The following is a 16,567-nucleotide window of genomic DNA, read 5'->3' on the forward strand; positions in this document are numbered from 1 at the left end:
CGGATTGTAACACTTGCGACTAACAAAGTTAGTCGGAGAATGCATTCTGCCGTTATCAGCAAAATGGTGATTTTTTATACCCTTGGATACATGCTTAGAACATCATCATATCATTACTTGTCCAATGACTAAAACTGTTGCTATCCTTTCCCTGCTAGCTTCCTGCCTCTCAATCCATCAATGTCTCTCTTATCTTGTAAGTACAAGGATGCATTCTGTTACTCCTTAGTACTGGGTGACTCCTTCTCCGGTCCCATCTCATGATGTTTTACCTAACAGGAGTACAAGGACACCTCCCCTTCTTGTTACTGCCCTGTACAGGGTAACTCCCTACACATTCCCATCTCATGATGTTTTACCTTACAATCAGCATAAAGATGTCAGTAAGATTGAAAGAATGGAGAGAAGATTCACACAGATTTTGCTGAGTCGAGGATCTGAGTTGCAGGGAAAAGTTAAACAGGTTACTAATTTATTCCCTGGAGCATGGAAGAATGAGGAGAGATTCGATAGAGGAATACAAAATTATGAGGGGTATGGATAGAGTAAATACCAGCAGGCTTTTTTCCACTGAGGTTAGGTGAGACAAGAACAAGAGGACATGGGTTTAGGATGAAAGGGGAAAAGTTTAAAGGGAACATTAGGGGGAACTTCACGCAGAGAGTGGTGAGAGTGTGGAACGAGCTACCAACTGAAGTGATTGTATGCTTGATATTGACATTTAAGAAAATATTGGACAGGTACATGGAGGGGGTATGAGAATGCTAGTTTGTCGGGTTGTACTTGTACAATCAGATGACAATAAACTTGACTTGAATTCCTCCAGCAGATTGTGTGTTGCTCCAGATCCAAGCATCTTCAGTCTCCTGTGTGTCTCTGAACTGTCTCACTCTACCCTGGGTAGTTTGAACTTGATCTCCCATATGGCAGTGTCCCCTTTACAGGATGGATACCTGGGATCTCTGGATGACTTTCCAGGTCGATGCATCTCCGATACTGGGAACAAAGCCTGTCACCCCCACAGTTTCATCACATCCTTGCTGTCTTCTGACTGGCTGTTTAAATATGTGCATTCCCCAGATTGAGCTCTGGACCTCCCTTCATTGAATTAAACAAAGGGCTGTGGTTAATTGGCATTTGAATTAAGTGCCTTATTCATCTCCTGCCTGGCATTGTTTGGAGCTGAGCTCCATGGTGACCAATTGTGTGGTTTATCGGGCTGGTTACCTAAATGTTCACAGTGGCCTTCCAAATTCAGTAAGTGAGGAGAATGGATTTTGCAGAGAATGATGTCTATTCTTCTCTGTCAGGGGAGCAGGAGCCTCAGAGAGTGAAGATTCTGCAGCAACAGGTAAGGAGGACTCGGGCCTGAGCTGTCGTCAGAACACTTGCATCCTGGCTGACTGTATGAATTATCTCGATCACTGGATCACTTGGAAACTTTGATCAAATATCTGAGTTTGCTTAATGTTAGATGGTAATGGCTGTAACAGTATCTTGCAACACCCAAGGCTCAGAGACACTTGGGTCACAAGGCTGGGAGTTCAAGTTCCAGGGAGTTGTGTACAACATCTAGACTGGCCCTCCAGTCACCACTGAGGAAGGGAGGTGGGATAGAGGGCAAGGGGGGGACGGGGAGGGGTGGAGAGGGGAGGAACAGAGGAAGGTGCAACAGACGGATAGGCAGTACATTGAGGGTGAAGTTGGATAGAGGGAGAGGTGAGAATGCAGAGAATGGAGGGAGGTGGACAGAGTGGGGGGGGGGAAAGAGGTGAGGGAGAGAGAGCAGGGGACAAGATTTGGGATAGAGTGAGCGGGAGATTGAACAAGGTAGTCAGTGTGATCCACCAGAATTGATCAAGCCCTGCCAGCTCCTTCAGGTGGATGCAAACGAACCAATGGCAACATGTCAAAGGTCAGGAGGGGAATTCCTCCAGACATCCAGACCTGCGCTTATTGCTCAGGTTTTATGGAGCAGATTATCTGGCCAGGACTGCGGAGTTGGAGTGTGTGGGATCTCACTGTATACACTGTCCAACTTTCCAGAGAAGATCAGATGAGAAAATGTCACTGGAGGAAACGAGCAGAGAAAACTCCTGAGAGGGTCAATCACAAAGGCCCCACTGATTCAATATCCTACTTTAATTATGGTTGTTTACAAATAATATATATATTTCTATTCCAATTCCCACACCATTTGGCAATGGAACACTTCCTCAAGGATGGGAGTGGGTCCGTGCAAACATCCCCACTGAACAAATCCCACCTCTGAAGCAGCAATCCATGTATTGAGCCTTGGGGAAAGTGAGGCAGGCCAAATCCCCATCACTACACTATCCCCCGGGAAGGTGATCCCTCAGGGCCCAGGAATGATGTCACCCTGGGACTGGGAATGACGTAACCCTGACCCATGGAATGAAGTGACACTTTGTCCTGGAACGATGTTACCCAGAGGTAAAACCACGCAGAACACGGGGAGAACGTACAAACAGTGAATTTAAATCTAGGACTGTGACGTTGTGCTGACACACAGTGTGCTTGCACCACTCACCTTTGACACATTTAGTCAATCCATGGAATAGGTTCAACATTGGGGTGGGGAAACCGCTCCAGCTCCAGTTCCCGATTGAATTCTCTGGTTGTGGAACAATCCTGGGTACAGAGTGCCACTGTTCCTCAAACCCCTCCCTCACAGGTAACTCTGACAGCCTGACTCCAGTCTCCTCTCTCCTGCAGCTTCCCCAACAGCCGATCACCATCATCCAGCCACAGCCTGGGCCACCGCACCCTGTGAACCAACCTGTCAGGGATGGACACATGAAAGAAGGTAAGGTGATGGGGCATCTGCAGCCCTGAGCACCCAATGAATCTCACCCTGGATGGGTGCTGGCATGCAGGAGCTGTGGGCCCACACCAGCAGTGAGAAGGGAGAGGGTGGTCCACTCATCATCCTGGTGAATGGATGCAGATGTTGCTCCAGGATGGCAATCACAGCTGGAAGTAATGGAGTTTGCCAGAACACACTGAAGGTGATCAGTCTCTGCCCAAAGGCTGGCCAGACACCAGTCAAAGCAGGGTCTCTGAGGTTCTCTTTAACATGTACCTCTCTCTTTGGAACTAAACAGAACTGGAAGCTCTCAGAGGGACAGGCAGCATTTGTGGAGGGAGTGAATGTTCCAGGATCCACTGAAAACATTCTGTCGGACCTCCTCTTCCTGACAGAGCCATTGGTGCCAGGAGATCTCAGTCTGCTCTTCACCCCCACCCACCCCATCTCTGTCAATGTTCTGAGTTCCAAGTCATGTTTGAAGTCATGTTTTTCAGCAGGACTGAAGGAACTCCTTCAGCCTGGATCTGCTGTTGTGGAAGGGTTGGGGCCTGTAACCCTGATGCTCGGTGCACTTCCTTCCCTAGGACTGGTGGAGTTGATGATGATACAGAATGCACAAATGCACCAAGTGATCATGAACAACATCTCCATGGCAGCCCTCTCCAGCATCTGGTACAATGCTCCACTGCAGCCTTCCCAGCAGGTCAGAGATCTCCCACTTCCAACCCCTCTACCCCCATTCATTAGTCATGGCTTTGTGTTGACACTCCAGTCATGGTATGAGCATAATAAAAACACAAAACCAGAGAAACTCTGCAGGTCAAACTGCAGACATTGTATAGTAAAGATCAAGAAACATAACCAGTGTTTCAGGCCTGAGCCCTTCATCAGGGTGTAAGCAAAATGCAGACAAGCGCCTGAATAAAATGGTTTTGGGGGGGAGGGAGGAGCATGTTGCCAAAGGCAGAAGGTTCTAGATGGATGAGGGAGGGCTCTATGAATGGAGAGAGGGTACAAAAGTGCTGGAGCAGCTTAGCAGATCATACAACATCCGAGTTTCTCCAGTACTTCACCAGTTCTCCACCAGACCCTGGCATCAGAAGACTTCCTTGTTTACCTCCTGTTGAAACTAGAGATGCTGATATTCAGGCTTCTGTACCTTCTGTCTGAAGGTTGCAGTGAGAAGAGGTTGTGACCAGGGTGATGGGGTTCCTTTATCACGTTGGCTGCCTTCTTGAGGCAGCGCCTCATGTAGATGTCTGTAATGGTTGGTGGTCAGAGCCTGGCTGTGTTGGCAGCCTTCTCCTGGTCCTGAACACTTAAATGACCAAACCAGGCTGTGATACAAATGATCAGTATACAATCTGTAGCCTGTTTCTCCAAGGTAAAGGAAAGCAATGTGCCCTATTGAATCTTTCCAGTAATAGAGGATTGATAGGGAGACCAGGGGAAAGTTTGCAATGAATATGTGATGAACAGAGAGATGTCAGATTAAGATCATAAATGTGTTGTCTTTTATTTGTCATGTTTAGAATCTAATAGCCATCGGAATGGAAGAGAGTGGGCCAGACACTGTTTACCACCATCACTACGAACCCTGGCAGTACCCCTTGTGGCCATCTCTGCCACCCCTGTTCCAGCCTCACCCGTACTACACCATGGGACCACTGCAGGGGAACCTGCAGCCAGCAGTGCAGCACATCGGTGGAGAAGGGCCGTCAAACCCCCAGAGAGAGTTGTAAGCCTTCTGATGGTGGAAGGAAAGAGTGAAACCCAATTGCCTTCAGACACTGTTATTGTAGTGAACACATTGAAATGCTGGAGGAACTCAGCCAGTCTTTTCAGTATCTATAGGAGACACGATCCATTTCTTCAAGGAAAAATCAGAAAGTCTCCAAATTGAAACAATGGGGGAAGAGTCCAGACCAACAAAAGGTGTTAATTCGATGTGATAAGGGAATAGGTAGAATTTATCATGTCTGTGAAAGGAGACAGGAAATGGAGAGACGACGGGGGAAGCAGGGGATGGGTTTAACGAAAGCCAGAGAAGTCAATTAGAATGCCAAATGGCTGGAGGGTGCCCCATCTGAAGATGAGGTATTCTTCCTCCAATTTACGTGGTCGTAGTTTAGCAGTGCATGAGACCATGGACATGCATGTCGGCAGGGGAATTGAAATGGGTGGCCGCTGGGAGATCCACACTATTGCAGTAGATAGCCTTTTCACTCACTACTGCCATCACCAGCAGGAACTGGGGATTACAGCATGCCCCAGGTCTGGAAGCTTGAAGTTCCTAAGCATGAATCCACTGTTTGGGGTCAATAGGAATCTATCAGCAGCTCCATGAAGAGGACTGCGATGTCTGTAAGGGTTCGAATCCCACTCTGTAAGGAGTTTGTACATTCTACCTGTGTCTGTGTGGATTTTCCCCAGAGGGTCCGATTTCTTCTCACCATTCAAAATGTACTGGGAGTGTAGGTTAATTGGGTGTAAATTGGATGGCACAGAGTCGTGGGCTGAAAGAGCCTGTTACCGTATTGAATGTCCAAGTTTAAGCAGTAGAAGTGGCCACAATGACAATATCTAAAAGACATTTCCATTAGAACGGTTTGGAGGGATCTTGACAAAAGCTGGCAAAGGGGACTAAGTTACAGACCATGTGGTGGTCAGAGACAAGTTGGGCTGAAGGGCCTGTTTTATTCTGGAAAATTCTATGAATGAAAACTAGAGCGAATAAAGTCATTTTCAGTGATTATATTTACAGGTAAAATGAAATGACAAACGGACAGCTGTACTCCTCACAATGGTAAAGTTAACCAAACTTCCCTCTTGTGTCTAGTCTTGTTTCTTCCAAACACTGCCTCCCAAGGACAAGCCATTGAACGCATGGCATCTCACCACAAGAGCAGAATTAGGCCATTTAGCCCATCAAATCATGGCTGATTTATTATCCTTTTCAATCACAATCTCCTCCCTTTTACCCATAACCCTTGATTCCCTTATTGATCAAGAACTTGTCCACCACAGTCTTAAATCTACCCAATGACTTGGTCTCCACAGCGATATAGCCAACAAATTCATAGATTCACCACCCTCTAGGTGAACACATTTCTTCTTGTCCCTGTCAATACATTGTCCCCAATCCACGCCCTCTAGCCTTGTTAATAACCCCACTGCTGTGATGACGGAGCACCTTTTCAAGGTGTTTTGCTGTGATGTTCTTCATTATAGTTTCCAGCCCGTTTCCTACTAATAACCAGTTCGTAGATCCCTGGTTTCTCTTTTGCTCCTTCCTCAAGCAGAGGGTCCCATTGTTACACTCTAATTTGCAGGAACAATTCTACAATCAACAGAACTTTGGTAGATAATAACCACGGCACCCATTATCCTGAAAGACACTTCCTTCAAAGCCCTGAATTAATCAGCTTTCAACTTCACAAATCTCTTTTGTTTTTTTAAAACTGTTGCTTCAGTTCTTCATTGTTGCTGGACCTTTGATTCTCTGACATACCTGAGTTTGGTGCCATTGGAAGCGATCAATAAGAGCATAAGAATTGGATGTAGACTTGAGGGAAAAAGACTTTTAGTACCAGAGTAACAGATTTGGTTAGGGTCAGGGTTAGGGTAAGGATAATGGGATTGCATTTTAGAGAGATGGGGTGATGGGGGATGACCTCTTCCTGCATCTTGAGGACCCTACGAATCCCTGGTAATTTTCATAACTGCGTGGAGACCCTGGGTTAAACCTGAGTGGAGGAGTAAAACACAAAAGTCTGCAGAAACTGTGGCTGAAGTAAAAACAACGCTGGAGAAACTCAACAGGTCGAACAGTGGACTTTATGTAGCAAAGGTAAAGATACATCACCAATGTTTCAGGCTTGAGCCCTTCATAAGGGAGGGAGGGCATACCAGCAATCGCAGGAGGGGGAATGGCTCTGTGAATGTGATGGAGAAGAGTGGGAGTCCGGGACATGGTCTAGCTGAAACTGAAGCACTCACTGTTAATGCTATATGATTGGAGAATGCTCAGACTGGCTGTTGCTCCTTCGGCTTAGGGCTGGCTTTGGTTTGACAGTACGAGGCCATGGACAGACGTGTCAACGCAGGAGTGGGGTGCAGAATTTAAATGGTTAGCCAATCTGGCAGTCAAATGCTTTCAATTCCACATCCCACTCCCAAGTTGACTTGTAAATTGGAGGGGGCAACACCCTATTTTCCATCTGGGCACCCCCAACTGGATGGCATTAACATCGACTTCTCCAGTTTCTGTTAGACTACTTCTCTGTTCTCCCTCTCTTCCCTACCCCTCTGTCTCCTTTCCTGCAGCTCTCCACCCACTTCCCTCTCCCTTCACAGAACCACCCCACTCCCCCTGTTTGCCACCTATTATCCACCTATTTCTTCCTGCCTGTGGGACTGTGCTCCTCCCCCACCATTTTGGGCACCTCCCGACATTTTTCCATACCTTGATGAAGGGCTCAAGCCCAAAACATTGGTTCTGTATCTTTATCTTTGCCATATAAAGTACACGGTTTAACCTACTAAATTTCTCCAGCATTGTGTGTTTTTACTTCAATCTGTAGGGTCTAGGTGTGTGAATGAATGGTCCACAGAGATGGAGCTGATTTGTTGACCAACAAATAGAAGTCCAGCAGTGGGCAATTAGCAAAGGCCAATCAGATCACACATGATTCATTGGCTTAAATTGTTTCATATTTAACTGGAATTCTTGGATTTTTGTTTCCTAGTAAAGGTGTACCTCCACCCCCACCACCAGGTGCTATGGGGACAGTGGGAGTAGATGTCCTTCCAGCCTCAGGTAAGCAAGGGTTACCTCATACTCATGGATAGTGCCTCAGAAACGTCCCTCCCAACCCCATACCCCTGGATCTGTGGACAAAGAGTCTCTTTTAATTCCGACATACAGCATGGTAACAGGCCATTTTGGCCCCCATGCCCATGCCACCCAATTGGCCTACAACCCAGGTACATTAGTAAAGGGTGGGAGGAAACTGAGGCACCCAGAGGAAACTCAGGCAAGTCACAGAGAAAGCGTAGAAACTCCTTACAGACTGCACTGGATTTGAACCCGGAGGGGGGAAGGGAAGGAGGGAGGGAGGGACAGGGGGAAGAGGAGTGGCGAGCTGATGCTGTAACAACGTTGCACTAACCACTACGCTAACCCGTGTTGCCCCTGTTCACCACGTCCATGTCTGTTGAAAAGCCCCCGTCTCTCCTTAAAACTGAACCCTCCAGTCTTGATATCATTCCTTTCTTTTCCAATCTTTTTATTATTATTATAATTTATAAACACATACAGTTCAAAGAGATATGAAAAATACATAGTAAATAACGAATTAATACAGAGATATTAAACAATAATATTGCAGAATAAAAATATATCATAAAATAATTTTAGATCAGTTTAGAGTATGAACTATCTCTAAAAAAAATGATATAATTAATAAAAATATATTAAAAAAGAGAGAAAAAAAAACCCCAAAAAGGAAGAAAAAACAAATCTGAATTAAAAACTTTAAAAAAAACCTACCGATATAGCTAAACCACGCCGATCACTCCGATCTCATCTAACAGCCCAATTATCATACATAATCATAAAAAGAAAACAGAGCCAGATCAACTCACCACAAATGAAAATATTGAATAAATGGTCGCCAGGTTAACTCAAACTTAGAAGGGGATTCATAGACAGAGTTTCTAATTTTCTCTAAATTTAAACATAGTATAGTTTGGGTAAACCATTGGAAAACAGTGGGAGGATTTAACCTCTTTCCAATTCAATAGTATAGATCTTCTAGCCATTAGTGTAAGAAAAGCAATCATACGATCCGCAGGAAGAGATAAATAAGTCAAATCTATCATAGGTAATCCAAAAATTGCAGTAATGGGATGTGGTTGTAAATCAATATTCAAAACGGTAGATATAATGGAAAAAATTTCCTTCCAATAATTCTGTAAAGAGGGACAGGACCAAAACATATGTGTAAGGGAAGCTATTTCCAATTGACATTTATCACATATAGGATCGATATGAAAATAAAAACGATGGAGTTTATCTTTAGACATATGAGCTCTATGAACAACTTTAAACTGTATCAGTGAATGTTTTGCACATAGAGAAGAGGAGTTTACCAGTCGCAGAATTTTATTCCAATTTTCATTGGATATCATTCTTATGTATTTTTTCTGCACCCTTTCCCAGGTTAACATGGCTTTGAGGTGATCTCTGCTCTAACCAGAGCAGCTCCTTAACCAGAGATCTGGGTGACTCTGTGCAGCAGCTCATCGAGTCTCCCAGACCCAGGTCTTGCCTGGACCTCCAGTTCTGTCTGTGTGGAGTTTGCACATTCTCCTTGTGATTGTGTGGGTTTCCCCAGGTGCTCTGAGTTTCCTCCCACATCCCAAAGGTGTGCAAGTTGATAGGTCAGTTGTAAACTGTGCCCCTCTCCCAGAGTGTGGGTGAGGGTGGAATCTAGGGGAGTCGATGAGAATGGGGGTGAGTGTGAATGGGTGGGTATTGGACAGCATGGTCTCAGAGGACCAAAAGGCCGATCTTGTTTTTTTTAAAAGACATGCAGCACAGTGACAGGCCTAAGAGTCCCTGCTGCCCAATTAACCTGGGTTTGTACACAGTAGGTTGTATTTAACTAATGGAGTTTTTTTGAGGAGGCTGCCAGGATACGATGAAGGAAAAGCTATGGATATTTGACCACATGGACTTTAGTAAGGCCCTTGACAAGGTCCCTCATAGGAAGTGAATGAGAAAGGTTCAGAAGCTCGGTATTCATGGGGAGGAAGTAGAAGCAAGAAAAAGGTGGTGGATGATTGCTTCTCAGACTGGAGGCCTATGGGATCGGTGCTGGGACCATTGTTGTTTGTCATCTCCAACAATGATCTGGATGAGCAAGATGACACTAAGATTGGAGGCATTGTGGACAGCAAAGGTTCTCAAAGCTTGTAGAGGGATCTGGGCCAGCTGTAAAAATGGGTTGAAAAATGGCAGATGGCATTCAATGCAGACAAGTATGAGGTGTTGTATTTTGGAAGGACAAACTAAGGAATGCTGGAGAACTGAGGAATCTGGGAATATAGATGGATAATTCCCTGAAAGTGGTATCATAGTTAGATGGGGTTTTAAAGAGAGCTTTTGGCATACTGGCCTTCATAAATCAAAGAATTGAGTATAAGAGTTGGGATGTTATGGTAAAGTTACATAAGACATTGGTGAAGTCAAATTTGAAGTATTGTGTGCAGTTTTGGTACCTAACTACCAAAAGGATATTAATAAGATAGAAAGAGGGCAGAGAAGATTTATTAAGATGTTGTCTGGACTTCAGGAACTGAGTTACAGAGAAAAGTTAAACAGTTTAGGACTTTAATCCCTCCCTGGAGCATAGAAGAATGAGGGAGATTTGATAGAGGTATTTAAAATTATGATGGGTATAGATAAATGGCTTTATCCTCTGAGGTTTGGTGAAATAAAATCTGGAAGACACAAGTCAAGGGTGAAAAGGGGAAAGTTTAAAGGGAACTTTAGGGGGAGCGAGCAACGAGCTGCCAGCTGAATTGGTAAACAGGCTCAATTTTGAAAATTAAGAAGAATTTGGTCAGGTACATGGATGGGAGGGGTAAGGAGAGCTACGAACTGGGATCTGTGGGACTAGGCAGAATAATAGTTTGGCCCAGACTAGAAGGGCCAAAGGGGCCTCTTTCTGAGCTGTAAAATTGTGTGGTTCTATAGTTTTGTCTACAAAAGCTGAAGGAAAAGGTTTCATGATAAAGGCCCTCTATAAATGCAGTTATTGAAAGTCTGCAGAGAAAGATGCAATGGTTAAAGGAGTGTACCTTCCAATCAAGTTATTCAAGTCTTCACCTTTTAGAAGTAAACACCACATTTACGCACTCACTGAGTACTCTTTCTGGCCTCTTTGTAATCCCATTGTCATCTGGGAAATTTACAGTTTCCTCCTTTGAAGTTAACTAAGGTCTCCTTTTTCCTGCAGAGTATTACGACATGGCTGATGGCCAGATGTGACTGTCCTTCTCTGCCCCATGGTCATTGTATCGTTGATATCCCATCTGGCCCAGTAACTGATAGGACCCACGTGACTCAGAGCTGAGAGCTTTTAGAGAAACTCTGCTTTCATGTGACAATAAAGATGCAGTCGGTCAGATTTGTCTCACGTTCACTCTGCCTGAGGACCTGTCATGCAACTTGTGCTTACTGTTGATTGGGGGCGGGGGGAAATGGTGGCCCTGGCAGAGCGGCTGTAACAGCAGCTGGTGTGGACCTGGGAGAGCGGAGACACGGCGCTGCTCCACTGGGCCCTAATGCCAACATTTTCATACAGGCATTAAATGGTCTGTCAAAGGAGCTGATGGTGATTTTGGTTTAAAATCCATGGGTCTGTTCCCAAGATGGCAGCGCCTGTGCTTGGCAGCGGCCATGAGGGGTTGCAGACTCTGGGGAGCAGTGGGCTGGCATGGGGCACCAGAAATGGGGAGAACACCCCTCTCTCATTGAGAAGGAGAAGACCCTCCAGGAGGATGACCATGACAACTGACTCAGACACGCTGTGGGCGACACAATCGGGAGACCTGCTCAGGCTGCTGGAGAATGGCTCATGGGAACCAGGGATTGGAGCCGGGATTCAAGAGGGCGCTGAAGGCAAGAAGAGCTCTTGAAGGGCATTGAGCTCTGGAAGCTTCCTGATTGGATCGGAGGTTTAGATTTGGCGATCAGGTTGCCTGTGTGGCTTCTGTACTATTACTAATACAGAGTGGAGAAGAGTGTGTTCCCAACTGGCCCAGAGTTGGGGGGGGGAAGGATCAGAGTGTGGGGGAGTGGGAGGGGCTGCATGTGCTGAGGTGAGGAGAGAGCAGAGGGAAACGATTGAGGAAGTCACAAGTGTTTGATGAGCATGTCTCCTTCCCATCACTGGCAAAGTTGGCCTAAAATCCAAGCAATGTTGACCAGAGGGGTGATGATTTGAATACTCAGAGCCAGGAGAAACTGTAATTAAAACAGTCTCGCGTGTATTTAATTTCAAGTTCACGTTTATTACCATCAGAATGGACACATGGAACCAGACGAAAGTTTTTCTCAGACCACGGTGCCCACACATTCACATGCCATATGCTTCTCACAAATCTAACACATAATAATCAGATACATAATAAATATGCATTAATATTCTGGAATCACTTACTTCATTTCATTTACAAGAGACCCAGGATTACAGGATACTGTTCATCAATTAAAACTAAAGGACAAAGAGATCAATTTTGTTGTTGGTGCAAGAAAAAAAAAAATGATGTTTCAAATGTACAGATTTTTGATTGTCTGAGAGACTCTTCTGGTTTGTGTTACGGTATTCGAGGAGGTTCTGGAACCTGATGGATGTTAGACACAAACTGTTCTTGAACCGAGAGGTGCTGGACCAGGCTTCTCTATGTCTGCCCGACGGGAGCAGTGAGAAGAGGTTGGGAGCAGGGTGACGTTGGCTGCATTTTTGAGGAAGTGTTTCATGTAGATATTTACCATAAACTCACTGACTTCCACAGCTACCTCGTTGACACCTCCCTCCCTGTCTCTCAGCAAGGATCCCATCTCTCTCAGTTTCTCATGATGGAGCGTTTCATTCTGGGACATGCTGTAAGAAATACCTCCCATTTCCATGTGGATTCCCCTCCATCATGCTTGATGAAGCCTGTCCTTCATCTCCTTCATTTCATTCAAGTTCAAACTTATCAAGCAGCATTTCTCAGGACCACAGAACGTACATATGCGTGCGCGTACACACATATATACACACAGACACTACATTTTATATAATATATATAAAACTTAGATACATCTGTATTTTTAAAGATCTATTTCAAATAAATAGATTTAAATATTTTGGAATTATTTATGCAGTTACAGGACACCGTTCATCAATCTCACAGCCTGCAGTGAGAAGCTATTTCCCGGCCTGGCCATCCTGATTTTGATGCTCCTGTACCTCCTCCCTGATGGTAGTGGGTGAAAGATGCTGTGTGCTGGATGGAAAGGGTCCTCAATAAATCTTTCAGCCCTATTTAAGCAAAGCTCCGCATGAATGTCGTCAAAGGGAAAGGAAAGGTAGGTAGTTCAAGGTAAGAACATGTTCTGCCAGAAGGAGGAGAGTGCTAGTGGAGGAGAACTGGTTCAACCTATGTTCCAACACATGCGGCCTAGAACCTTCAGGGAGAATGGTTGAATTCATTCCAGTAATGTCATGGACCCAATTAACTTTTCAAACTTGCAGTGTGCTGAGGGCAAATCCTGAAAAACCCATTTGTAAAAATGCAAACACGCTTCTCTGAAGGTCAGTGATGTAACTATCAAACGTTTACAGCCAACCCTTAAACATCAAGGATAATGCCTGAGCACAAGAGCTAAATCATAAGGCGGACAGACTTCTCCCCAATCATGTTTACTCTGGTGAACATCAAAGCCTCGCTGTATTGAACAGTTCATGCTCTTAGCGCAGATTAAGATGCAGATGATACAAAGTTAACTTGTATCATTCAGTCATAGGTTTGGGTTCTGGATTCTAAATTAAGGAAGATTCATTAACTTACGGAGCTGTGAACACGAGCCTTGTAACTCTGTAAAACACAAAAGTCTGCAGAAACTGTGGTTGAAGTAAAAACACATTGCTGGAGAAACTCAGCAGGTCAAACAATGTCCTTTATACAGCAAAGATAAAAATACCAAGGTTTCAGACTTAAGCCCTCAACACAGTATGAGGGTAGATAACCTGAATAAAATAATGGGGGAGGAGCACGGTTCCACAGGCAGGATATCAAAGGGAGGGAGAGCACAGCAGCAAACAGGGGGAAGGGGTTGGCTCTATGAGAGGAGAGGGAAGAGGGTGGAGAGCTGCAGGAAAGGAGATGGGGAATGGGGAGTGGGCTAGCAGAAACCGGAGTAGTCGATGTTAATGCCGTCTGGTTTGAGAGGGCCCAGACGAAAAAGTTAAATGTTGCTTCTCCAGTTTACAGGTGGCCTGGGTTTGGCAGCACACAAGGCCACGGGCAGACGTGTCAGCGAGGGAGTGGGGTGCAGAACTGAAATGGTTGGCCACTGGGCTATCCCTGTCACTGATGCGAACTATTCTTCTTTGGCTTGGCTTCGAACTATTAGTTATGTATCTTTATCTTGTCTACCTAAAGGGCTCTGTTGGACCTGCAAAGTTTCTCCAGCATTGTGTTTTCACCTTGTAGCTCTGACAGACCAGGTTCATCCCTGATCTCTGTTCCAGTGGTCAGTCTGGGTACAGTGGTCAATATTAACAGTTTGTTCACAGTGACCTCAGATAGCGGTATTGCCCCATTTGTTTTGTTAGGTACCACACCACCATCCAGTGTCAGAACTAGCGGGGAATAAGAGCTAAAATATTTCCATTTTTAAAATGTTCTCAACTTTTTACAAACTGACGTTGAACAAAATAACATAATTCAAGAACTTACTGTATTAGGAAAGTCAAAAGGAGCAGAGATAACCTTGGCGAGTGGGAGTAAGGCATTGTACACTGACGTGAAAACCAGAGAATAGCTGGAGGGGGGACAGAACCAGTCATGGTCAGTTTATAAATCGAAAAAAAAGTCTAGACATCCAGCATGATAACAGGCCCTTCCGTCCATGGGTCCATGATACCCAATTACAACCAATTAACCTCCGCCCCCAGTATTTTAGAGGGGTGGAGAAAATTGGAGTCCCCGGGGAAAACCCACATAGACACGGGGAGAACTTACAAATTCCTTTGAAACAGCAGGGGATTTGAACCCGGGTCATTTTGATCAGCGGTGTTGTTTGACTTGTAATCCCATGTCCAGTCAGCAGAGATTTTTAAATTGTAACGTGGTGCTTTTCCAGATGAGGGACGTAAATAGAGAAAATGCCGGCAGGATTTCTCCACCAAGGTCGGGTGAGACAAGAACTCAAGTATGTGGGTTAAAAGTGAACGGGGAAATGTTTAAAGAGAACATTAATGGGAATTTCTATACACAGAAGGTAGTGGGAGTGTGGAATGAGTTGCCAGCTGAAGTGAATGCAGGCTCAAGTTTGAAATTTAAGAACATTTTGTTTCGGTACATGGATGGCAGGGTACAGGGGGGATATGGTCTGGATACAGTTAATTGGCAAAACAGTTGGCACAGACTAGAAGGGCCTGTTTCTGTGCTGTGGTGTTCTATAGATTGAGGTCTTTCATTCAGAGTGCAATGGTGGACAAGTTGAGGCATTTGAACGGTAGTACAATGACTGTCCAGCTGAGGTAGTGGATCGATGAATTGGAATCTTTCAATAGTACACTAATGTTCTCCTCAGCCGATTCCACCTGCCTCATTTGAACTGCAACACTATGCCCATGATATCCCCAGTTTCACACAGTACCCATGAGCCAGGGAATCAGAATGGAATAGAATGCCTGATCAAACCTGGGGTGGGGGGTCTCAGCAGGTCAGGTAGCATCCGTGGAGAGAAATGGTCAGTCCACATTTTAGCTCAGAAACTTATATCAAGACCAGTACAGGAAGGGGGGGGATGGAAGGTATATCAAGGGGAGGAGGAGAGAAGCTGAAGAGGCGCTGAGGTGATAGAGGACTGGACAGAGGGTGAGATCGTTATCTGAAGAGGGAGTGCAAAATCATTGAGGACCCCTACCACACAGCATCTTTCAGCTGCTCCTGTTGGGAAAGAGATGCAGGAGGATCAGAGCCAGCACCACCAGGCTGAGGATCAGCTTCTTCCCACAGGCAGCGAGATTACTGAACGACCAAAAGAACAGCTCATACTAACCATCTGAGACTCTCATATTCACAAAACCATAATTATTTATTTATTTGTGTCAACAAACTACATATAAATGAATACTTGTCCTGCATATGTATTGTGTGTCTGTACGTGTGTTATATCTGATTGTGTGTCTGCATGTTTTGCACCGAGGACCGGGTTGTACAATCAGATGACAATAAATCTGACTTGACTTGAGAGGTGGAGCGACAGTAAGGGGGAAGTTGGAGTGAAACTTAAGAACAAAGAGATGGAAACAGTGGAACCAGATAGAGGTGGAGGTTACCTAGAATTTAAAAAATTGATGCTTGTGCCATCAGGTTTAAGGCTGTCCAGAGCAATGTGATGTCAACGGCATGGATATTGCCTTTTCCAGGTTTAGGTAACCCCCACCTTCACCTCCTCCTTGTTTGTTCCAAATTCGAGCATCTGCAGGTTTCGTGCTCATGTAATGGAAGTTGGGATCTTGTAAAATGGTGTGAGAACAACCTGAGTCTCAACGTGGACAAGGCAAAGGAGATGGTTGTGGACTTCAGGAGGATGAAGGTTGACCATTTTTCACCTCATATCATTGGTTCTATCATGGAGAAAGTGGAGAGCAGAAAGTTCCTTGGGATGCATATAAAGGACGACCCATCGTGGACCCACCACACCTCCTCATTAGTCAGAGAGGTGCAGCCACACCTACAGTTCCTAAAGAGGCTGAAGAGGCCAAGGCTAATGGCCCCCATCTTGACAATATCCAACAAAACCTGTGCATTAACTTTTCATAAGGTTCACAAACTTATCCCGAGCAGCTGAGTTTGAATTGTAATTCAGTGCCCAACCAGCAGAGGTCACCCAGAGCAAGCAAAAAGAAGCTGGAGAGGCTCTCCAAATCAGGCATATCCATGGAG

At 45.1% G+C, this 16,567-nt stretch overlaps 1 protein-coding gene across 3 annotated transcripts; it reads left to right on the forward strand.

Annotated features, from left to right (window-relative positions):
* Nucleotides 1-741: 741 nt before the first annotated feature.
* On the forward strand, nt 742-11,023 carry LOC138746754 (proline-rich protein 29-like). 3 transcript variants are annotated; one of them, XM_069905130.1, is made up of 6 exons: nt 1,008-1,351; nt 2,737-2,827; nt 3,415-3,533; nt 4,363-4,568; nt 7,579-7,649; nt 10,855-11,023. In XM_069905130.1, the coding sequence occupies exons 1-6, from the start codon at nt 1,271-1,273 to the stop codon at nt 10,884-10,886; spliced, it is 600 nt and encodes a 199-aa protein (XP_069761231.1). In that variant the 5' UTR covers nt 1,008-1,270; the 3' UTR covers nt 10,887-11,023. The 3 variants fall into 3 exon arrangements, with proteins under 3 accessions (XP_069761233.1, XP_069761232.1, XP_069761231.1); XM_069905131.1 differs by lacking the exon at nt 7,579-7,649 and having other exon boundaries at nt 996-1,351; XM_069905132.1 differs by lacking the exons at nt 3,415-3,533; nt 7,579-7,649 and having other exon boundaries at nt 742-1,351.
* The last annotated feature ends 5,544 nt before the right edge of the window (nt 11,024-16,567 follow it).

Source organism: Narcine bancroftii, chromosome 12 (assembly GCF_036971445.1).
Source record: "Narcine bancroftii isolate sNarBan1 chromosome 12, sNarBan1.hap1, whole genome shotgun sequence".
In the NCBI taxonomy this organism is placed as follows: domain Eukaryota; kingdom Metazoa; phylum Chordata; class Chondrichthyes; order Torpediniformes; family Narcinidae; genus Narcine; species Narcine bancroftii.

What these genes read in the sequence shown, in the direction of transcription:
- LOC138746754 (XM_069905130.1), top strand. Translation starts at nt 1,271, where the DNA reads ATGGATTTTGCAGAGAATGATGTCTATTCTTCTCTGTCAGGGGAGCAG. An exon ending in TGAAGATTCTGCAGCAACAG is followed by an intron (nt 1,352 to 2,736) that starts GTAAGGAGGACT and finishes TCTCTCCTGCAG; the next exon opens with CTTCCCCAACAGCCGATCAC. An exon ending in CACTGCAGCCTTCCCAGCAG is followed by an intron (nt 3,534 to 4,362) that starts GTCAGAGATCTC and finishes TGTCATGTTTAG; the next exon opens with AATCTAATAGCCATCGGAAT.